Source organism: Anarrhichthys ocellatus, unplaced genomic scaffold (assembly GCF_004355925.1).
Source record: "Anarrhichthys ocellatus isolate YVR2014 unplaced genomic scaffold, GSC_Weel_1.0 scaffold117, whole genome shotgun sequence".
NCBI lineage: Eukaryota > Metazoa > Chordata > Actinopteri > Perciformes > Anarhichadidae > Anarrhichthys > Anarrhichthys ocellatus.
This window is the reverse complement of record NW_022280147.1, coordinates 778,347-802,232: the sequence shown is the minus strand read 5'-3', so window position 1 is coordinate 802,232 and position 23,886 is coordinate 778,347. Positions and strand designations below refer to the sequence as shown.

General features: G+C 39.7%; 2 protein-coding genes across 5 annotated transcripts in view; one reads left to right on the top strand and one right to left on the bottom strand.

Annotated features, from left to right (window-relative positions):
- The window catches only part of rbks (ribokinase), a 24,618-nt gene extending 16,010 nt beyond the window's left edge, over window positions 1–8,608 (bottom strand). The window contains exons 1-2 of the mRNA XM_031876835.1: window positions 8,563–8,608; window positions 6,186–6,247 (exon numbers count right to left, since the gene is read on the bottom strand). Of these exons, the coding sequence (XP_031732695.1) occupies window positions 6,186–6,244 (59 nt within the window). The 5' untranslated portion in view covers window positions 6,245–6,247; window positions 8,563–8,608. The remainder of the gene's footprint in view (window positions 1–6,185; window positions 6,248–8,562) is intronic.
- A 209-nt stretch (window positions 8,609–8,817) lies between these two features.
- Window positions 8,818–23,886, top strand: part of babam2 (BRISC and BRCA1 A complex member 2) — a 103,557-nt gene continuing 88,488 nt past the window's right edge. Inside the window, exons 1-4 of one of the 4 annotated variants that reach the window (XM_031876852.1) lie at window positions 8,818–8,891; window positions 9,252–9,408; window positions 11,266–11,342; window positions 16,298–16,392. In XM_031876852.1, the coding sequence (XP_031732712.1) occupies window positions 9,272–9,408; window positions 11,266–11,342; window positions 16,298–16,392 (309 nt within the window). In that variant the 5' untranslated portion in view covers window positions 8,818–8,891; window positions 9,252–9,271. Of the gene's footprint in view, window positions 8,980–9,251; window positions 9,409–11,265; window positions 11,343–16,297; window positions 16,393–23,886 lie in introns of all 4 variants that reach the window. The other 3 variants (XM_031876850.1, XM_031876851.1, XM_031876849.1) reach the window with 3 other exon arrangements.

Sequence of the window (23,886 nt, the reverse complement as noted above, 5' to 3'; positions counted from 1 at the left end):
CACACACACACACACACACACACACACACACACACACACACACACACCTAGCCAAATCTACTTGAATATGTAGAAGAGGTAGGAATAGGGTACTTGTGCAGCCGCTTTATTACATTTCTTCCAATCGACACATTTATTTAAATATTAAGAGGCTATGTTCTGTTGGGGGAAACTCTTTTATTATGATTAAACTTCTATATACACTGTAAAGTGATAAGCCATGTGGCAACAGGTGAACTAAACACACATCACAAAAAAACTACAATGCGTAATAAGTACAAGACAGTACACATATCTGAATAACAAAAAGATATTACAAAATGAATACCTCCTTCATAAAACATCTAAGGCTAGCAGCCAGTCCTGGGGGTCCCCCGTCTCACAAAGAAAGAGAGTTTGATACCACTGTTATATCTGTATGGTGAATATGACTGCCGCCAGTAGCCGGCTAGCTTAGCTTAGCTTAGCATAAAGACTGGAAAACAGCTAGCCTGGCTCTGTCCAAAATTAACAAAATACACCAGCACCTTGAAAACTCACTGAATAACACATGTTATCTTGTTTGTTTAATTAAAACTCAAGAGGAGAACGATACCATGTTTAGTGAGATTTTGCTACCTTTGGTCTGAGCCGAGCTCGCTGCTTCCCCCTGTGTCAGTCAAGGAGAAAAAGCTCTAGCTTCAGATGACAATGACAACCATGCATGGTGGAATCTTCTTCTACTTAATCGAGTAGATATTCCAGTTCCTCTGCTTGTCTTTAATTCTTCTTCAGTGGAGTGCACAATGCTGGCAAACTGACAGATACGACGGCTTTTTTCAGATGGAGAAGCTGAAAGAATTGTAATGTCAGAGGAGGCATTGGTACGACTTTCTAACCTTTTCTCACTCACAACTATTAGTAATTATTTAAAAAAATTATCCCAACACATTGTAAAGCAATTTATAGTGACATAAAGATATCATAATACTTCATAACTGCTTATACTGCATATTTATTTTTGCAAGCATCATAGTGTACTGTAATTTCAATAGTTGCAATACATTATTATTATTTTTAAATGCATTCTTTTCACTGCTATAATGCATTATAATGTGATTCTGAGTTACTCTAGTCTCTGTTTACTTTAAGTAAAGGGAAAAGATGTCGTAAAATCACACAACAATCATGCAACAACATACAAAACTTCTACTTTACTTAAAACAAACAATGACCACTTAGAGTAGCTTATAATCACATCATAATGCATGGTAAAAACTATTATAATGTATTAAATATTATGATGCATTGCAACTATGGGAATTATATTACACTGATCATTGCAGTGACCAGCTATTCTGAAGTATTATGGGATGACACCGTGACTTTGTAAAATATGTTGTGATTATTTTTATAAAGCATTATTTGTTATTTAAAGCATTATTTTATATTTATTAGTGCTTATGACTTTAATTATACAGTGCTATAAACAGATTACAATGCATCATAAGCATGTTTTAAAGTTATAGACTTTGGTGTTTATCTGTGTCCGTTATACACAGGTCACTAAACATTTCTGCCTTCCTATTTTATAAAAGTGCCCAGGAAACTGATTGGTTGTGCATCATATTTGATATCTACATTTAAATGTTTATGATATTTATTGAGATATTCCTACAATTGTGACATTTGTAGATCATAAAAAAACAAAACACTGTCAACATAACATTTGGCCGACAGCAACCTAAAGCCGAAAAATAAACAGATTTCCAAATTCTTAAATAAACCCACCCACGCCTCCCCGTGCCCGGAGAGACACTCGGCTATTGTTGTCTGTGGTGAGTGCGCCAAACAAACAGGGCAGTTATGTGCTAAAGTGCAACCTCGGTGTGTTTTCTCCCATGGAACCCAAAAGGCAGCGAAGCAGGTGTTTCGATGACGTGGAGTGTTTGCTCTAAGGCCGACTCTCATTTCCCTCTCCTCTGTCTCTATGAGTGTCATTCCTCAGCTGTTGGTGAGTAACGTGGGGAAGTGGACAAAAACCAAATCAAAATGCTGTTTTTCACAAAGTCTTTCCAGTTACCAAAACACAACCTCCGAAGTGAACTTACAGATACACAGAGTGAGCTCCAGCTTCTTTCATGTAATTACTGATTGATAAGCACGGGTACTATACGGTGGTTCTTCACACAGAAGCCATTTTAATCCAAGTGTGGTAACCTTCAGCTCGGCTTGTGCCTCAGACGAGAAGCTTTTCAAACCTATATGCATCACTCATAATCATTTTCCTCTTCCACGAAGGTTCCTTAGGCAGAGGCTCGAGCGAATCGGGACAAGGTGAAGGGACTTAACAAAGAACAGGTCGAGCAAAGACAGCATACCTTACATGGTCACAATAAGCCGCTTTCTCTAACAAGAGGCGGCGTGTCGGAGCACGACGTGGGCGTTTTTGTTTCTGCATGGTTCAACCGGCGGTCAGAAACTGCCTATATCAGTGGGTACAACAAGCCACTTGTTGACCTGTTCCGTGTCTGAATTGGTTGGCGCTCATGGAAACTTACCCAGCTTACGTGAAAAGTTTGGCACACTGCTGCAGAATTGCAGGAGAATTGCAGAATAATGGAGAATATTTAACAAAAGTTTCAACATTATGAGAAGGTTTTTTTAAACTTGAAGAACACCGAGTTGAAAATACTCAAGAAGGGTTTGGGGGGGGGGGGGGGAGACTCACATTTGAAAAGCTGGAAGCAATCCATTTTTGAATAAAAATGAGTTGATTATCAAAATTGTTGCAGATCAATTTTCTAGTCGTTACTAGCCACACCTACAGTTGGGGCCCGCATCTGTGAGTCCGGGCTTAAGATTCAGTCTAACAAAAACATTAGATGAAGGTGTGTTGACTGTGCTTACATTGTGACTCTGCTGGGAAACTTCACTGAGCAGGTGATAAGTGTCTCCACTCAGTGAACTGAGGCAGCAGGGGGCACTGTATGGCTTTGACAATGGGATAAAAGCCTGAGAGGCTCCGCCACTCCTCCTCTTTGTGCACTGCTGACAGTAGGTAGACGTCCGACATAACCTTTTCACTGCAGCATAGTATATGCTCTACAGCCTGACTAATGCATTAATCACAAAAAAACGCCATAGGGATCTGAGTTACACTCGTGTGTTTGTGTGGGGCGAGACTGAAGCGGAAGAGAGAGACGAGTGTGAGATGTGTGTTTTTTGTGTTCGTGTGCCTCCGCTGTCTGCCAGTCAATTGTGCTGCCGCCCAAAAACTGGCTGTTCAAGACAACTGGCTTTCTAACTTCAAAGCCATGCATGTCACTTTGAAGGGCTGCGAAAGTATTGCAACTACCCGCCCCTATCTGCATTCTGACCCCCATCCAAAAAGCTCCCATTCCCCCCATCCCACACACACACACACACACACACTCTCCAAAAACAAACCATTTCCCGTTAGCTCATCAGGATCTTAATTGGCTACGCCTGCCCTTCAAAGCAGAAAGTCACTGGTTGAATTGCTAATGAGCAACAAATCAAATACTCCGCCCCCCTAAAAAACAACCAAATCAAAAAGTAGGAGAAGGCATATGTTTTTGATAAGTTGTAACTTGTGGGTGACAACAAAGATGTGACAATTTGAGTTAGAGTGCGCGCACACAAAATTTTCCTCCTGTCGGCACATATTGTGTGGTTGTTCATTTAGATCTCCATTCGCGGGCAGCCGGTTGACAGTTAGTTTTCACACAGAAAAAATATAATGCAAGATGTATGACACAACTGTCGCACAAGCTCAAGCAGCATGCTTCAGAGGCTCTGACAGGGAGAAGTGTCGGTGGAACGGGGCCACGCGAAGACGTGACATCGCACCGTAAATTTTGCTCAACGCATCCATCGAGATTGTGTCATTCCTCACAAAGGTTACGGTAAATGAGGCTGACAAATTGTTTTTCAACTAACCAATTGTGCTGCAACTGATGACTAATGATTTGTGGGAATGGATCCTACTTGGCTCGACAAATCTCACCACGTATGAGGGTGATGCAACGCTGACATTTTCGTAAGCAGCAATTATACCAGATCGTCCGCACACTTTGAGACCGGAGTCAGATTTGCCATGGGATGGTCACAACTACGTCTTCTGTCAATGACTTGATCAATGATTTTAGTGGTTTCTACAGTCATAATGATCTGCTGGAACAGTAGATCAATTATTCTGGCAGAAAAGAAAGATGGACAGATGCCTCGATATTTAAACCAGAGGTCTTCTCACTATTATTCCCGACAACATTTTGGGGCATTTAGGACAAGTGTAGAAAAGGCGGCCAGTGGCATTATCTAAGTTTAGACTACTTCCTCTATTCTTGTGTAGACAGGACTGTGCAGTCCATTTCAAGCCATAATGGAAAACACCATTCAGCCCTTATGGCATATTTTCCACAAGCTTTGCATTTTAAAATAAAATACCAGATGGAAAATTATGTTTTAAGGAAAAGACAATTGATCGTTTGCTAAGCTACACCCCCGAAGGTTATTGTTGCTATGCCTGTCGAGTTCTATAGCGAAACATAACAGAATGCAGCAGAAATTACTTATATTTGTAGCCCAGCCCGGAAGTTAGCATCGCACTGGTTCCCTCGACAAAAAACAAATTGTTTTTTTCCATTGGATTTTTGGATTATTCTAGAAAATAAGCTCTGTGGCAAACACAGGTTTATGGGGTTAGCCATAACCATTTTTTTTGGATTTTTGAAGCATGAATGCAATCTGCAGAAGTAAGAAGCTAACGTTAGGCTATATGAACCCATGGCACCAAGGTTGCATGAGCGCCAGCATACACAACGAGGCTGTAAAGGCAGACTAGTCGCCGTGATGAGGTTTTGTAGTCTCATTTAGCCTAACATGTAACAGATTCGAAATTCACAAAAGAGGCATTTACTGACATGATTTATGTCGTACAACAAAAAGTGAAAATCTGTAACCAAAAACCCATTCAAAAAACCCATTGTCTTTGAGACAAGGGACCCGGGAGTGCAAAAATGCTGACTCATTTCCTGGTTTTAGGACTCATTCTATGGATGGATTTGTAGCAGACTTAACACTTAAATTCTTTGTAATGTTTTGAAACAATGGGTCATTGATTTCAGGCTGTAATACACAAAAGCAGGCTTCTCATTTTTAGTCACAAACATCAATTTTGCCGTCTGAAATGACGACTGTCGCTGGCAGATTTTTTTCAGGTGTAGCTAGTTAGCTCACATCCTCTAACATAAGCTAACATTGGCTGAAATCACTTGTCTCCGGCTGACTTTTTATCTTCGCCTGCTGACTCGTGTGAATAAATAAATATGCACTTGCATATGTATTGCAGTACACAGTAGCACGCTAGTTAGCTGGGCTTGCTAATGATTGCAGCTCACGCTTCATTTTTGCAGAGTATTGCTCTTACTACAACTACATGCACACCGCTTTGGCATGTGGAAATGTGCTTGGTAAGACCCTTTCAAATGAAGCAATGTTTACTTGTGTGACATCTCATCACAGATTATGGTCTTTGTGTGGACATGATTAGTGATTTAGTCTAACTAAAGAGTTACATTTTCCACTTGGACTGTTTCATTTCCAGGACTTTTAGTGGCTCAGAGAGGTGAAAGTGTCCAGTATTTCACAAGAAAAACATCAATTGGAGTCAGACAGTCAGAAGAAGTAAATATAATGGTGTGTGAAACAAACATCTTGTGGCTCTTCATATTTATCTAGGGACATCTTGGTGGGTCCTGAACCCCAGGGTGGGAACCACTGGTTCAAATGCAGATGGAAAGCCCTATAACTGTTTGTGAAAAAATAGTCTGCTATAAATATTTTCAATATTAGATACTAATACATTTTCAAAAACATATCAAGCTAATCAATGTTGGAAACCCTATCTATATTTAAGCAAAGCCACCTCGGTCCTGATTCAAAGGTCGAGAGCCATTTTTTCTTTAAAAATACATGTCCTCATATGATCATGAACATTTGCCCAATGTCCTGCTTCCTGTTGGGCCCACCTGAGGAAGCAGAGGAGTTTCCTGAACCCGGATTTAGCTAGAGATTCTGTGCTTGGCCTTCTCATGAAACATTGGCTTTATTTACAGTCATTTGAGTACTGACACAAGTTGTTTCACCGACTACTAGTGTATTAGCGGACTAAAGTTACTCACCTCATCAAGTCAGTCATACAGGAGCCAACCACCGTCACATCAAAAGCCTCTTCGGTCATGATCTGATTGAGACACACATCTGTGTTATTTCTACAGCAACAACACTCATTTCTTGACATGAAATATCTTCAAAGATTCTTCTTTTGAATTACGCTCTGACGATTTGGGAGATTCTTGAATTTCTCAACCTCGGTCCAGTTATTTTTTTTTTAACAGTGAAAAAGCTATTCATAAACAAGGACAAAATCTAAAGCATAGCAGCCTCCTCGGGGGAAAAATATGTAAACTAGTTTTCCCAACAGCCTCCAAACAAAAAAAATCACTTGATATTATTTATCTCCCACATTAGCATGAGCTTGACTGAAACAAGGAAGAAGGTAAAAATAGAGCATTCATAGCTGGCTGAGTTGGATGGGTTTCAATCTTATTGGGGGTGGAGGTGGGGGGTATTTCAATGCTAGACCACGTGAATGCACCACGGCCCAGCAAAAGTCTATAATTAATTCAATCCTCAGCTTGTATCGCAGCTAATGCTAGTGTGTTAATCTCCTCAAATCTCTGCCGAGGCAGTGGAGGACTTGGAAAGCCTGGCCGCTGGCTGCAGGATGGCTCAATTCTCTCTTCCCACATCTCTCAGCATATTGTCTTCCCTCAGCAGGCATGAAGAGCTCGCCCAGAAAACCCTCGGCATCTCCACTGCAGGAGAATATTATGGGATCTGCATTGTCCAACCACTTGAAATCAGCAAGGGGCCCTCTTAAAATTCTCCGTCTCTTGTTGAATTTGAGGGTGGATTCAGGATCAAGCAAACCAACCTGAATACGTGTTTGTACACACAGACCTTAATGAATACGAATGCATGAATTAGGAGATGATTAAAGAGATGACGCTCGCATTTTTGGGGGGAATTAACAAAGCGTGCTCTCAAAAGGCTGCATCATGTGTTTGAAACAATTTAGTCTGAATGCTAATCAAAGTTGCGCACGGTGGGTTAAACAATTTAGCCATAAGCAAAATCCACAAGAACAGTTTGTTGTTGGAGCCATTTAAAAAAACATGTAAGATTACATATTTTGCCTATGTCTGGTTAGGCTGGATAATGATTGTTATTACAATGATATGACCATTTATGGTTAAAAAAAAAAGAAGTAGACGGAGCTTAGGTAATGGCTATAATCACAGAAATACTCCTTATATACTCAGTCCACCCGAACGCACACATACTTAGTTTCCAAAGGCTCTTTTATTTTAGCAGAACGTTGAATCAATAAGACGACCCCTCGGGTCATTGAATGAAGTACACCGGTAATGGTGGGATGATAGTCAGCTCTACATATTTTACGGTTGCTGTTTCCAATGGATACTTCATCATCCATGGGTATTGTTACATATTCTGAATCACCCGCATGACGGTGGAATTTCCCTGTTGTGAATCAGCCCCATTGCCCCCCTGTGGAAACACCACTGGTCTTGCTGCACGCATTGATATAAATTCTCTGCCTTTGTACTCATTTCACGTTTAGATATTTTCCAGGTACGATTTGTTCTTTTTGTACAAGACAAACACATTCAAGGTGTCATGTGAAATGACACCTTGAATGTGTCTATATTTTTGTTTTTTAATGACACATACAAGAACATAAATGCCAAACAGCCACCCACCCCTGTCTGTAATATATTTAGGGATATATTTTCCTCATTTTTCAGGATTCTGGTAGTCATACACATAAAATGTGTGATTTATTTTGGATTAATTCAATTAACCCTTCTGTATATTTACAAGGAAGTGAAATATAACAATAGAAACAGGGTTTAGGGGGAAAATGTATTAATTAGGGTTTACATAATATAAACTTTTACTCATGAGTATATATTTGTAAATATGTATACAAGCGTACACATACGTAAGTAGTTAAAGTGCTTGAGTAGGTACTTCCACACATATGTAGGCTAGTTGTGTATTAAAATGGGTGATTACTAAAGTATTATAAATAAAAAATACTTTGTATGAAAAACAGGGGAGTGTTGAATTGTTGATGTATTTACCTTTATGATGTAATCCAATTTTGTGTTAATGGTCTTACTACTGATAAAGTGGAGTTCAAACTTGTAGTATTATTGTTGTACAGTGTGCACACAAATCCTTATTTGGCAAGAAAGTACGTATAGCTGTCAGATGAACATCACAATACCACAAAAAGGAAATATTAAGATGACTGTCAGCAACTCATTTACGTGTGAAACAGAATTTTCAACTGTGGAGATGAAGGAACACTGGGGAAACAGCGGAATGACCCCGCTAAATATGAACGCTAAAGTCAAATCAATCAAGTGTGTTGAGACAAACTGTTGTTGAGAAATGCGACAGAAAAATTACCTTGCATTCAAAAGTGTTCTTGCAGGGGTAAAACCAACACCCAGCAGAAAAGTGACGGTCAAAGTGCAATATGACAGCTGCCTAACGTCACAGGTGTTGCCAGAACAATTGCTTACACTAAACCAATGGAATACAAATGTATTATTGCTTATAATTGTTTATTTATAATTATATCAAAAGAACCATTGTTTATTAGATATATATAACCGAAAAATGTGGCGCAGGGAGTGAAAACACTCACTGTGTCAACAGGCATTATTACAGACGGCTAAGTGCGAGGCTATCAAAAGGACCCAAACAACATGAACCGGAAATTTTGAGAGCATGAAGTAAACATTGGAGTTTATGCTTAAATTGTATGATTTTCAGCTATTTCAGGTACTCTAATTCACACCGCATGTTGTATCTAAATGGACGGTAATGAATAGATCATTTTTTTGACTAAGCTAGTTGCTCAAATTGTGTCATTTTGACGTTCTTTTCCGTGGTAAGCTAACACCGGCTAACGATACCAAGCGGGCGAGCGTCTACAGTAACTTTCAATTCTGACATGACAGCTTAAAATGACCTACGTTAACGTTACATGATATGTTAGCTCGGGTCCTCTGAATCTCCACTACTAATACATGTTTTCTAATTGTAAAATGCTACGTAAAGCATTTCTCTGAACTGTTGCTGTATCTCCACAGACTCCTCAACAGTGGATACAATGAACAACATATCCCCAGAGGTTGCACTGCACCGGATCTCACCCGAGCTGCGGCCCTTGCTGTCCAGCGTTGTGCGGAATGGCCGTGTGGGACTCGACTCGACGAACTGTCTCCGTGTCACGGACCTCAAAACTGGGTGAGGAGCAGTTTTGGACCATGAGTTACACATGTTAAACAAACACAGCGGCGTCCATTCAGTAGCCCTAACTTGTGCACTGCAGCCATGCTGTTTTCAAATGATACAAGAAAAAAAAAAATGCTAAAATAAATAAGTCGGGTATAAAATACACAAATCTAAGTTACAGTGCAGTGTCAGAAATGATTTAATAAAAGGCAGCGGCAAACAGAAACGTCTACAGCCTCGACTGAAAAGAAGTGAGAGTTGCAGTGGTCCTGCACTTTTCTTGGAGTTTGTTCCAAAGTTTGTGCTCAAAAACTGAACGCTGCTTCTGCATGTTAAGACCTGTCCCAGAAGACCTGACAGGTCTGCAACTGAACATCAGAAATGTATTTAAACCCTAAACCACTCAGCGCTTAAAGCAACAGTAGTATTGTCAAATGAATTCTTTGACAGGAAGCCAGTGTACTGAAGTGAGGTGATCCACCTCCTTGATCTTAGTGAGGACTCCAGCAGCAGCTTCTGAATCAGCTGCAGCTGTCTCATTGATTGTTTTTAGGGAAACCTGTAAAGACACGTTACAGTGGTTGAGTCAAGTTTTTCCAAATCATGCTGAGACATAAATCCTTTAACCCTTGATATATTCTTAAGGTGACAATAGGTTTGTTATTTTAAATATTGCAGATTGAAGCTGAGCATGGAGTTTTAATCGTTCCTCCTTTGCTCCAAAAACAACTTCCTCAGTTTAATCATCGTACCAGAATGCTCCTTGAGTTTTTATGTTTTTGTCTACACAGCCTTCTACCTTTCCCTTTTTTAAATGAAAGAACTACACATTATCTTGTACATATTTTCTACAACAACATCAGATCTTTTTTCTTATTTGATCCATCCCACTTACAGTATGGTGGCTGAAGATGTAAAGAAAGCTCTGTACAGTCCCTTCCTGTTGTGTTGACCCTCATCATTCAATGGGATTTGGTCTTTGTAATCAAATGTGCTTTTTGAATGATTTGCCTTTCTAAAACTACAGGTGATCAAGTTTGGTTTTAATAGTGACAGTTGCTATTGATGACAAACTAGTAAGATAATTCTGGTGTCGATATGTATGCTGCTGTTTACCAGGAAATTAGTCAATCCCGAAGGAAAATGGTGCAGTCTTTGCATTGTTTGAATCTTGTTTTATTCCACCTCCATTGCCCAACCAAAGGTTAAAACATTAATGACATAAATACACATTCTAAGATAAATACAAAATATAAAAAATAGTTTTTTGTACAGAACTGGATTCCTTAGATTTCCTGAACTCGCATGCATTAAAAAAAGAAAAGAAAAATGTTCTCTATACTTCTCACTGTCACTACAAACGTCTCAGCAGTACACCTTCATTTTATTATTCATGACTTCATATTACAAAGAAATTAATAATCCCACTAATGTAACCCCCCCACGAGGTGCATGCCGGTTGATTGGGAGAATATAAATGGGCAAAACCTAAATCCTCTTAAAACGTCAGTCGAGAAGTTGATTTGGAAAAGTTAAACGCATTAACAAGTTTAGGTCGATACATTTTTTCCATCGCTTAGCTCCACGTTATTCTCATATAAAGTGAACGTGGAATTATTGGAGGAACATGACGGCCAGCTGACATTTCAGGCAGCTTGAGTTCTAAAAGTGACTCCTGTATAGAAAAGGGTTTGACATGAAAGAGAAAGTGGTGCGGTCTGTCCGTGTTGAGAACACGATTTTAAGTTTGCAGCATCACAGTCAGAAATACGATGTGCTTTAAATCAATCATTAAACTTTCTGATGCTCACTGTTCTCAAACTCTTACGTTGATTGTGTTTTTCTGTTTCCATTAACTACCATGTTCAGCTGTACATCTCTGACCCCTGGCCCCTGCTGTGATCGCTTCAAACTTCACATCCCCTACGCTGGAGAAACCTTGAAATGTGAGTAAATGACTCTTTGAATCTGATCAGTTTAGTCTCGGATGTTGGTTGAATACTCACTAATCCTGTGTTGAAGAGTTGTTTGTATTGTTGGCTTTTTATCTGTAACATGTTATTGGAAGGAACGTTAGGTGAACAAAAAACATACGAATATGTCCGATGTGACCCCAGCCCCTCTCCCACCCAACCCTCACCTACTGCCAACGCAAAAAGGTAAAACAAAAATATGAATAAATAAATGAAGCAAATAAGTATTAATGACAGAAATAACCATTATTTAACAGAAAAACTAAAATATAAATTACAAATAAAATAGGTTGGAGGAGTTGACATCAAATACTCAATGCTCCAAACACAAAGTACAAACGTCGGGGACATCAAAGCAGCATTTACAAATGAATTGTTAGTCGTCATTTCTGTTTGCACAAGTCATACTTTACATTTTAGCAGTTGGAGAAAATGAAGTCCCATATATTCCATAAGTATAATAGTATACAACAATACACAGCATCCAATTAAAGTTAGAACATATAATGCAAATAACACGAGCGGTCCTAATCATAGTGAAGCACTGGTAGTTGGTCATAATAAGATGAGAGGAGCTGCCAGGTAGAGTACAATTTCTGGGCAAATTAGATTTGTTTTTCCACTTTAAGGAACTGGAAAAATGAATCATGTCCTGCAAAAGGAATGATGATGAAGGGGGACTTCCAAAGAGGTAATATCCTTCTACGACGGGGAGGAGAACCAAAAGCAATTATGCTAAGCCGCCTCAATGTGGAGGGTTCATCTAACTCGGGCCCTCCAAAAATAGCTACACCAGGTAGGACCTCCAACCCCAATGACTTCAGAGGCCATTCCACAAAAGGAGCACCAGAAACGTATCAATTTAGGGCCTGACCAGAACATGTGCTTCAGGTCAGCTGGGGATTGTGCACAGCGGTCGCATTTGTCATCTACTACGGGTAAAACTTTAATGTGGAGAGATAAATCTGATGTAGAACCTTAAAGTGGATTCGACCCAGATGGGCACCGGAGGGAGAGGAGCTGACACAAGCACTAGCAACTCTTTCTCCCAGGCACACATACTATACACTGATAAGAGTATGGTCTTTGAAAGATATCGTTTATTGTTGGCTTTTGTGAAAATAGTTTTGGGAGAGAAACTACAAAAAAGTAGTAGTCGAAGAAGAACTAGGGGTCAACTAAGGCTTTTCAGTCTTGAATAGTGTTGATCCTTCAATATGTTCCCGGATTGATTTACAGCAAACACAAATTAAGGAACCGTGGCTGACTGAACAATTTAGTTCATTTTGATTCCATCTGTTTGTTCTCTAACATGTAAGTGCTAACAGCATTTCAATTTGCAGCTTTCCCACTGTGCTCAGGTTAATTGATTCATTGTCTAGACAAGCAATGTGTGCATGCTCTTTGAAAAAAAGAAAAAAGAAATCGGCCAGTGCTGAATTAATTTGATTTCAGAGAAAACATTTCAATCCAACCTTGATTAATTTCGAGAGGTCCACTTTGAAGACGACGGGTGTTTTCAGGTCTCCAACCCAAGTGGATAAATGAAGCCAACACGTTCAGGACACTTTTTAAAATACGTTTTAAATAACCAGAATTATGTACAGAGGTTTAAATGAAAACAGTGGAAATATCCTGACAAGACCGTAAGTTGACCAGAAAGAGGGTTGCCAATGACAAACACAATGTAAACACTGTATCACTTGAACAAAAGGCACAATTAACAGGAGGACACCATAGGAATGTTTAGCAGCTTCATAAGCAAGGAGTCTGACCGAAAGCACCCACAGGAATCCTTCAAGTACAAAAAACCCCAATAGGTTTGTTATTATGGTGACGCTTAATCTGTAAATTGATACCAGTAAACATGCCTTTGTTGGACTTTTACTGGAAGGCTCTCTCACATCAGAGACTCTGCCGTCGGAGCGTTCGTCCTAAAGTGCCCAATGGGCAACATCAAAAAAATGTTAAGTGATTATAATCATGGTTTTGAATGTTTTCTACTTAGTGTTTTGGGGAATTATGGTGACCCGTGTCGGACCTGTATGTACACACACGTGCTGAAAAGGTCAGTTATCGCCTGTCAACTTTCACACAGGCAATATGTTTGTCACCGATCAAGTTTTAAGTCCAAAGTATTGAAAAGAGTGTGTGTTTGTCCGGCGATTTCACTTATATATGCTTGCGTTCTGCAAAAAGGTCTAAACTTGAAGCTCGATGAACGTCCGTTGCACTCGAGCAGTCGGCGAATGAGTTCTCTCAATGCTGATTACGCCCATCACCGCCTCGGACAAGCGCTCTGAATTTCACGGCATATCGGAGTCGTGGTGTCTGCGGTGACTTTTCCGTACTGGCACGCAGGTGATGCGCTTTCAATCAGCCAGATTTAAAGAGGGCAGGAAGTGGGGAGAGACCATAGTGACGGAGCAGCATAGGAGAATGGTGGTAAGAAAGGTTTCTGTGGATGCTCAAGATGAAAGAAAAAAGAAACTGGCCGTTCAGAAGAAAACAGAAAGCGTTTGACGGTGAGGACGAACACTATTCGGCGAGCTCACCACCAGACGTTCGTCTGCGATGTTTGTGCAATTACTGTCACTTACCAAAGCGGGGAGACAAAAGTTCTGCATGTTTTGAACTGATTCAGCTGATGAAGACGAAATAATGTCTTATATCAAGGCTTTTAAAAATCCATAATTATCTAAGTAAATGCACCCGCTACATCACGTGTCATCATTTATCAGAACTCCATCATCTGCAACTAATATTCTCACCCTCGTCAATGACACAATTTGGCGATGTAAGTCAGATCTGTCAGCTAAATTGGTAAAAGAGGCTTTTTGTGGCTGGTGAGTTACAGAAAGTTCTTTTAAACTGATGTCTTCTCATTTCAGTGGGTTTGAAAAAGGAAGCCTGTTAATGTGCAGGTCAAGATAATAAATATAAGTAAGACATATGTTGCAGTTGATGGGGCTTGTGTCTGCAGTTTGGGAACATTATGAAATGCAAGAGTATCTGTTTGACGTTTCCTTTAGCTGTCGATAAAGTAATTGTGGCCCTGCTTGGTGAAAAAAAAAAAATGTTTAGCAAAAGGGAAGTAAGCTTTGCTTATTTTGCAAAATCTGCTCAAACAATCTGTCTGGGCAGAAATGGTTGTGACCTCTGTTGTAGCTGAACTCTAGACACGTGTAGATGTACGGTTTAAGAATACAGGAAGTACTTCTATGAACATCGGACACTGAGAACAAAACATCAAAATCATGTGCAATATAACTTTTTCTTACTTTTCAATATCATTGCCAATATTATTGTCAACATTACGCACAATAATACTTTTGTATTTTAGTTTGTAATAGGCACTGGTACTAAGCTTTTGTTGCTTTTTCTATTTTTGTTAAATTGTTTTTCCTATATTTATTTATGCTAATCTATCTTTGTATTCGTATCACTCTATTGTTCATACATGTTTATGTATTTTTTTTTCTTATTCTTCTGTTGGAATCTTTGATCAATCTCTGGCACAATAATTTCCTTTGGGACCAATAAAGTTCTATCTTATCTTGTGTGAAATTAGGGTTTTACATGTACGTATATTGTGATGGAGCCACGCAATCAACCCTTTCTTTACCCTTCCATTAGAGTATAGTATGTATCTATCGTAGTTTAGGAAGAAACCTGAAACCGGACCAGAAAAATAATCAAAACCATGCCAGTGGCATGTGACGTCTCTGCAGCTGTTGCACTAGTCGCTGTATCTTCCTGTGCTGTGGCCTGAGGAAGAACGTTTGTTTAATCAGGGATGCTGGGCCGCAGGTTGGTGCCAGTCTGTGGACCTGCCCGCTGATAGTGTGCAAAAAGGCACGGCGCACTCGGCACAGAGCTAAGTGCTATTAACGCTAGCCCAGCCCCTCCCACTTCACCGCTGTGACTGCCACTGCTAAACTACAATTTGTGGCCTTTGTTGTTGTTCGTATTAAGCCCTTATGACCTCAATACAAATAAAAAAAGTCTTGCCGAAATAGAAGCGAGACTTTGAGAAAGGCACGGCATGCAGTGGCCAGACTATACTTTTCTTCGCCGTCTGTATGAGCAAAGCGGTGTTTAAAAGTCCATGTAACCTGTAAAGGTTGCACTTGCAAGACCTCTGTTTTCCCTCTGGAGCCATGCCAGCACATCTCTGACAGACTGCCAGTGGTTTCAAACAGATGTACAAGCCCGTCCTCCCGTCTCCTCGTTTGACTCCTTTCTCAAAGAAAAACACTTCCATGTGTGTGCTTCTTGCTGTGGCTGGAGCAGCGAAAAAGCGGAACAGAACAGTCTTGCAGCACAATTATAGGCTTGTGTAACATTTTAGCACCTTTTGGTTTCACTCCTTTCAGATCGCAAAAAAAAAAACTAAAACCATATTTGATTTTTGCATCGCTTATTGTGTGCTATTTTAAAAGTATCTGCAATTATCTTTACAAGACGGACCTGTTTGGCAGGATTTGAATGGCTTCAATGGTAAATGTCTCGTTTGCTCATTACTGTAGGTACAGCAGCCGCCTTAAGAAGTTATTACATATCAAATTCAGATTGAAGACTGTCCAGGTTAAGATAATGTCAAAGTGTTCCCTCTGCAGTAAACATATCTTGATCCTAGATGGAATGAGGCAGATTGCCACGTTAATATAAGACAAAATGACACATTTTTTCACTTGTTGAAATTTTAGGGCCCAGTTAGACACAAAATGACATGAGATGGAGTTTCTTTTTGCAGAGTGCAAATATATGAAAATGAGCTCGTATGAGATAAAAGTTAGGTTGATCCATTGAGACTTTGAGCTCATCTTACAGCACACAATGACATGCAAGCAAAGTCAACTTTTTGAATTCATGTCCTCCATATCAATCTTCAATCAGCTGATCATTTTTTCCTTCTTTCCTCCCAGGGGATATCATATTCAATGCACAGTATCCAGAATTGCCACCAGATTTTATTTTTGGAGAGGATGCCGAGTTTCTCCCTGAACCCTCAGAGCTACCGGTGAGTATCTACACTCGTGTGAGAATCATTCATTGCGAGTTTTTTTCTTTCTTAATTAGAAATGTGGTTTATTTTACATTAAATGTATATGCTTTATTTGACTACTCTTTTGCACAAGAAAAACAAATTTACCACATGATTTGTTTTTGTTCTTTTCCACTTGTTAAAAGCCAGATCTTTTCATTCATTTGCCACATTGCATGGTTCTCTTATGTGGTCCTAAATGTCAGACAGATGCGTCAAATTGCCGATCATAACTTCACTGATTCCAGTAGCCGGAGGGAGTTGAAGCAGTGCCACATACACACATAAGCCGCTTTGCCACTGGACAAAAAAAACCTCTGACATCTGGCTTTTGTCTTCAGTGGGAAAGGTTATAATCAGCATTCATTCCCGAGACAAATGACACTTGTAGTCACGGGTGTTTATCCGCTCCAGCTCCGATCGGCAGCGATGGAAACATGACATGAAACATGACATGGGCGGATACGCTCATTTTCGTCTCTTGCTATGACTGCTATGGCGACTCGTTGTCACCAGGTTGTCGTACAAGACATGTCATACAGTTTTGCCAAAAACTAAATTATACTCGCAAAGCTTTCTGGTCGCTTAGCAGCAGCTGAGTTGTGGCGAAGTACAGTGTGTGTACCGGTAGCTCCGTTAGCTGTTAGCAGTAAACCAAACACTCCTTACAAAACAATACAAGTGAGCCAACTCTCAGTGATGTACGCTACCAATGGGCTGTAAAGCGTCATAAAACACACTTTGTTCAAACTTCAAAACAAGCGGCGATGTATGCAGTCAATGGCCGAGGTGCAGCAGTGTGTGCACTGGTAGTTCTGTTAGCCGTAAGTGGTTAGCCAAACACACCGTCCCCAACAATAAAAGTGTGCCGCAGAGCAACAGCCGATAATGTACGCACCAGTACTGGTAGTTCCGTTAGCTGCTAGCAACACACAATTCATTTCGTTAGCTATTGGCCAAACACATCGCAAACTGTTATACCTCGACTGTGTCTCTTGACGCAGAGTAGCAGATAGGGGTCAGAGACTCACTCAGCTGTGTTAGCACTAGGTTCAGAGTAGTGAGTGAGGAGTCGGCAGGCAGTAGAAAACAGGCAATAAAATAAAAAGTTTGAGTCGGAGGCCCTTGAGCATGCAGCCAATAACTGGGCATCCAAAATAGGATGCAGTTTACTGCAGCAGAATGAGAGATTTACCGTGGACAGACACAGAGGTACGCACGTGACCGATCGTCTGATCCTGCTAGTGGGGATAAAAAGTAGTAACCGCCCTAACATTTCCAGTGGCCTCCATGATGCTTTCAACTGTTTACTAACCCTGTTTTCAGAACAGAAAGACATACTTGTCTACTGGCAATGAGAAAGAAGTTAATCGCCTGTCTTTATCTCTCTTTTGGTAGGAAGACGGTATTTGTTAAAGCAAACTAGCAACCATGTGTGTGCACTGTTAAATGGCTAGAAATGTCTCAATAATCGGCTGTTGTATTTAATTATGCCATAAACTCTGTTTTGACTTACTAGTTATCTGCACACCTGATTATATCTGTGAAGCCATGATTCTCTGGCCAGCTAGCCTAAACAGGATGAAGGGACTGTACTAGTTTGTGTAGGACATGCGTCAGTGTTGTAGAACTCGAGATCGGTCTTGAGTCAAAGAGAACTCAGGATTTTATTTCAAGATAGGGGATATCACTAAAGTGCCTGTGCATTGTCTGATTTATTTGTTAACATCATTACTTTGATAGCTCATAGAAAACAAATGGAACTTCCCCCACATACACTTGCAATGCCTTTTGATTATTTTATCACTTCACATGGTACACTTATACATTCACATATATACAGTGTACATGGCACTGAATGAATAGGAATGTGAAAGTGGATCTTTCAGATTCGTTTAAAGGTGTGTTTTGTATGTTCCACATTTAAGTGCGTCATGCAGTGTGGGACTCGCACTGGTCTGGTCTTGTGTCAGTTTTAATACACTTGGTAATGACTTGGTCTCGGTTTAGGTGGTCTGGACTACAACACTGACATGCATGTGAAGCAGCACTTGTATGATTGGCATTAACTTCATGGTTAATGCTAGGCTTCCAGGAAATGTACCTGCAGGGGAAATTCATAGAATCTTAGTTTGTATAACTTTTTCAACATTAAGATCTTTGTTTCCAATGTTGACATAACTTTTAACTTTAACCAGAAATGTTGATATAAAAGTATCTAGACTTAAATAATTGTATGTCTAGTATGAGAACTGGTTTTCTCGGACTGATTGCATCAGCACTGTCTAGTTTCAAATGGGGTGTGGTTTTAATGTTTGTATGGTATTACAAGCTGCCACTCCACAACAAAGTGGTTACGACATGACCAAATGTTCCAGATAATGTGCCTGCATTTTGTAATCGCACTTAATTTGCAATCCTTAACAATTACTTTAATGGTCAGATCCTGCTATTTATTTTTCAACATTAGAAAGGAATACTCTGTAAACATGTTCTGGTAATTTTACAAATGGGTTACTTAACAGAGGTATTCTAAATTCTAGGAATAACACATCTCCAGCATAATCAAAGAAAATATTGGTCTTGTTACGAAGCCTCTCATTTATTTTTGTATGTTCTTTCTTGTCGGGCACTTAGGTTCCTCTCAATACTTTATACTTTATATTTTAAGTCAAACGTAGCAACAACAAAATGTGCATCTCTGTCTGCCCAAACATAGAAATCTGTCACAGAAGCTTGAATGTTAGTGATTCCTAATTTTCAGTGCAATTGTTGGATACATAAAGATTTTGCATTTGTGCGTGAAAAAATTCATATGGAAAAAAGTATTTGAAAAAAAAGAATGGAAAAATGCTATGCAAATGTACTTCAACGTTCAAGTAAAATAGTGATGATGACAGATATTACTGATAATAAACCCCTGTAATAAAAGAAAACATTAAATGTAAAAATAAAAATGAGTAAATACACACACACATGCACAAGAAAATAATAGAAGGAAAAAACAAACAAACACGTGTATCAGACATAGACAATCAGAAACGGTTTATTGTCCAGTATGTTACACATACAAGACATTTGCCCTGGTGATTGGTATGTGACATATATAGAAATATATAAACATACAATAGCAATAGTAAAATACAATTGGAAAATATGAAAATGTACAATAAAATATGGTAAACAAACAAGTTAAGAGTTTGTTAAAATAAGTTACAGCATTCGGCATCCCCTCATCATTTAGGCAACACTCCATAACACTATAATGGAGGATGTGCATGCAAAAGCTGTCACAAGTTATCCCTGCACCCATATGTTTGAACGTGCAATATCTGCACATGGCAACTATGGCATGGCTAAGGTTAGGGAAAGATAGGCAAGTAAAATATTGCTTGGTTAGGGTTAGACAACTAAAACACAAGTCTGTGACGGACTCAAACTCCCGTGTCCTTCATGAAAGTCCGTTGTAGTACACGTCCATCCACCACCCAGACCTCTACACCCTTCTGCTTCTCAACGTATAGGGCACCCAACTTCCTGTATTGAATGTTGGCATTGAACTCAAACCATTTGGTGCAGAATTTTTTAATTTGTACATAATTCCTGGGGATACTAGGCTAAACTAAACATTTTTATCCTATTAAATCTAAACATAGACTATATAAAAATAATTGAACGTGGCCACCGTGACATCACCCTTTGGTTTGTGGACTACCTTTTCGAAGCCTTGCATTTGGCATTTTGGCTTTCACCATCTTGATTTTTTGGAGTCAAAAACATGCTTAGAACAAAGTGTACTTACCAGTAAAAACATTGGCCGACTCCTTAGTGTCTTTTACTACAACAGAACACTGAATAACGCCCTAAAGCGTACTCTGTTTATCGTCTATTTGACTCGATATGGACCATCATTTACTAAATGAACATCATGCTGTATTGAAGAAGACTTGAAACTAGAGATTGAGACCATAAACTCATGTTTACAATGTTTACTGAGGTAATAAATCAAGAGAGAAGTAGAGTCATTTTCTCAATCAGAGGAGTCGCCCCCTGATGGCCATAAGAGAGAATGCACGTTTGAGGCACTTTTGCATTGGCGCCACTTTTCAGACCAGGAGGTTGACCCTTGGCTCTAAACCAATCAAATAAAATGCCTGGTGTAATATTGACTAGGAAATGAATGTCCTTTTGCTGTTATCGAATCAGTACAGTGTACACTAGGGAGATTATTAGGCCTCGGCAGAGATCTGCAGTCTATTGAGCACTTCCTTGTTGTTAAGTTACTACCATGCAGTTATCCAGTGCTATTTTTGAAGCCGCCTGGCACGTAGAAGCTAAATTCCCCTGCTTGTGTCAGAGTCTGGGAGAAGAGAGGGGAGTATTGCTCACCGTCTCGCAAAATCCAGCTGTGCAAATAAGGGGAAGGACCTCTGCTGAGCCAGTGCTCGGCCGCCCAGACGCATGTTTATTTTCCTCATATTCTTGACGTGTTTTGCTGTTCATGCTCTCATAATCCTCCTCCATCTGTCTCTCAGCCTGAGATCCTCCTCTCCTACTCACTCCTTTTTTCCCTGTACGTTTTCAGTAAGTACAACCCCCTCTAACTCTTAAAAACGCTCAGTTCCCAGCAAGTCATTCATTTCCCCCATATCTCCTGAGAAATGTTTACCTGATATCAGCACTGGCAGTGTGAACTTAGAAAGAATCTTTTCATAACAAAGGGACAAAGTGTATTGATACAATAATTCTGCTAATTAATGACAATAAGGATGTTATTGTGTGCTACAGGCTGTTAATAGATCAAATCCATAGGAAGTAAGTACTCTTCAGTTTTGGCCCTCACAAGTAATCTGTTTCTAGACTTTGCTGTCCATCGGGGGTAAACATTAGGCTAATTTTAGGTCCTCTGTCAGTGGCTGGTTGAATTCTTGATGTCTCAGCAACACACAGCTCTTGTTTACAGCCGGCCAAGGGTATCATTAGCTGCTCTGTTTGGCCTCGTTGTTTTTCCCTGCTGTCACCAGGCCTCGAGTAGGTTAGTTGTCCATGCTTCTGTTTAGACAGAGAAATGTAAAAAATGACAGGACTTAAACATGATACATCCACAGTCAACCCTGCATGGTACAGTGTCCATGTTGGAAATGTTATTTTTAAGTTTATGTTAAGTTTTGACTTTCAGCATGGTTTGGGTTTGAGCGAGATCAAAGCTGTTTGCAAGTTCTCATATTTAGATTTTGTGTAAGCCGCATCAATATTTATTTTGTGAGTTAGCCAAGCTACAAAATGAAACGGTTATCTGGGTAAGGTGAATTGCAAGCCATGGTCACTCAGATATAATCAAGAGGAACCACTACCGGGAGGAGAAGGAGGACTCATCTTAACACTTTGTCCGTTTAGTTAAAAAAAATTAGTATTGTCATATTTTATAGTGTTATAAGAGAGATTTAAAAATTCAGTATAGTATACAAATGTGTTTTTTTAACATTTCAATTATATACTGTAAAAATATCTAATACAGCTCTGCCAAATAGGTTTTTTTTGGAGTTGTATGCCCCTCTGTATAATTTGGAGTTAGCAAGAATGGCGGTCAGTAACAGTCTTGTGTTAGCTGCCCGTGAATGTCCTTTTCCAGTCTTGCACCTTGTAGTTAGATATCTGCTGAGTGCTGACCAACAGCTGAGGCTAGCAGATGATAAACAATAGTCGGATATTTTTTAATTATATCACATTATCAAGGTCTCCAGCAGCTGCTTAATCTGTCAGTCTGTGAATTTTTTAACATTAGCTCGTCTCCCAAAGGAGAGACTGAGAGCTGTCGATGTAATCAATTCAGAGGATATGTTATCTTTAGCTTTAATTACCACATGTGACTTACCAGCAGTTTGCTATAATTACCATAAGTGGAAAACTGTGTTAATTCTAAATATAAAAAGACTTTGGAATGTAATGATTAGAGTAATAAATTAGTTTTGTGTATCCCAGTAATGTAGTTATTATTAGTAAATATGAACTACAGGAAATTGGTCTGGTGTCCCGATGGACTTTCTTACCTTCAATCCGATCTCTTCATCACCCATCGTCTATCGGTCTGACAGCGATAAGCCTCTGGGGGTGAGGGGCTATATTTCTGGGGCTCCAGTGTAGCCAATGGATACGCTGCTCATTGTTTACAGACCGATCAGCAACTTAAGGTGCGGGGCTGGTGTTGGAGTTGAAAGACAACATGTGTGTGACTAGATTGTTTAAGAAGTAGCCAGTTTTCAAACTGGTTTCAAACCGATACAAAGCTAAATCATCGTCAGACGATAGCCGGTTGGTTCCCAGATTGCATTTCGGCCAGTGCATTCTGTGTCTTTTGCCATTTACCTGCCGAAAACCAGAACGCTTTAAATACCAAAAGCTTGTGTCCGTGTCCTACAGAGTCTGCAAATGACTGCAGAATTTGTTCGTAGAGATTACCTTCAGGTAAAACACTGATAACATATTTGTCAGTGACATGAAAAGGGAGCACTTTCTCACCCTGTTATCCATACACAATGTTGTAATTTCTGGAAAATTTCAACAGTAATATTACATATACTGTATGTCTGAAATAACATGTCTATTATACATTCTCATAGGATTTGGATATTATTTTGACCTTCCAAAACTCCTGCCTCAAAAAAAAGAACATGAAATACTGCAACAACAATAAATCTTCAAACCTTGATGATGAAGTGATTATTAGGAAAATCCCAGTAAACATTTGAACCACAATGCATGAGTATGGAAAAGACTTGAATACCCCAGCTGAATGACGAGAGGCCACATGTCCCTCAGATATTCAGTTCCATGAGCCGTGGAATATGAGCAAAGTCTGCCACGAATTTATTGAGGTTCACTGTTGCATTGGTGCTATGGTGCAAGGGTTCACTGTAAGTGCAAATGCAGGCTGAATGGCATTTAGATCGTGGCTAATTGGCCACCAGGGCAGCCCCCTACCTCAGTGTTTTGATATATAAGACTTGTTTTTAACTGACCACTCATCTTAACCCTCGCTCTAGCTTGATGAATCTAATGCTGGTAGGGCTTGCGGAAAGGCATCTGCCGGTCTAATGGGTTTATTTTGGGTAGAGAGGGAGCCATTGTTCTTTTTTAAAACGGAAATAAATCTTGAATTGGAACTTTAATCATTACTTAACCACTCTGACACATTTATAGCTCTCCAAAGTAAAGATTTAATTGGTTCCAGTCAGCAGTTAAAAGGCGGCGTGTGAGGGATTACTTAACTGTGGTGAACATGTAGAGACTTTAAAGTTTTAAATAGTATAGAACATGCAATGTTGATTTTACCATGGGAACTAAATGAATGATGTTGGACTGTCGAAGTCTAGGCTTAGTGCAGGGTAGCCCAGGGTAGTCCAACTCAGTTTCCAGTAAGGACTCATCGTCTAATACAACAGCCCTTCAAGGGCAGGAAATGCCTGAAAC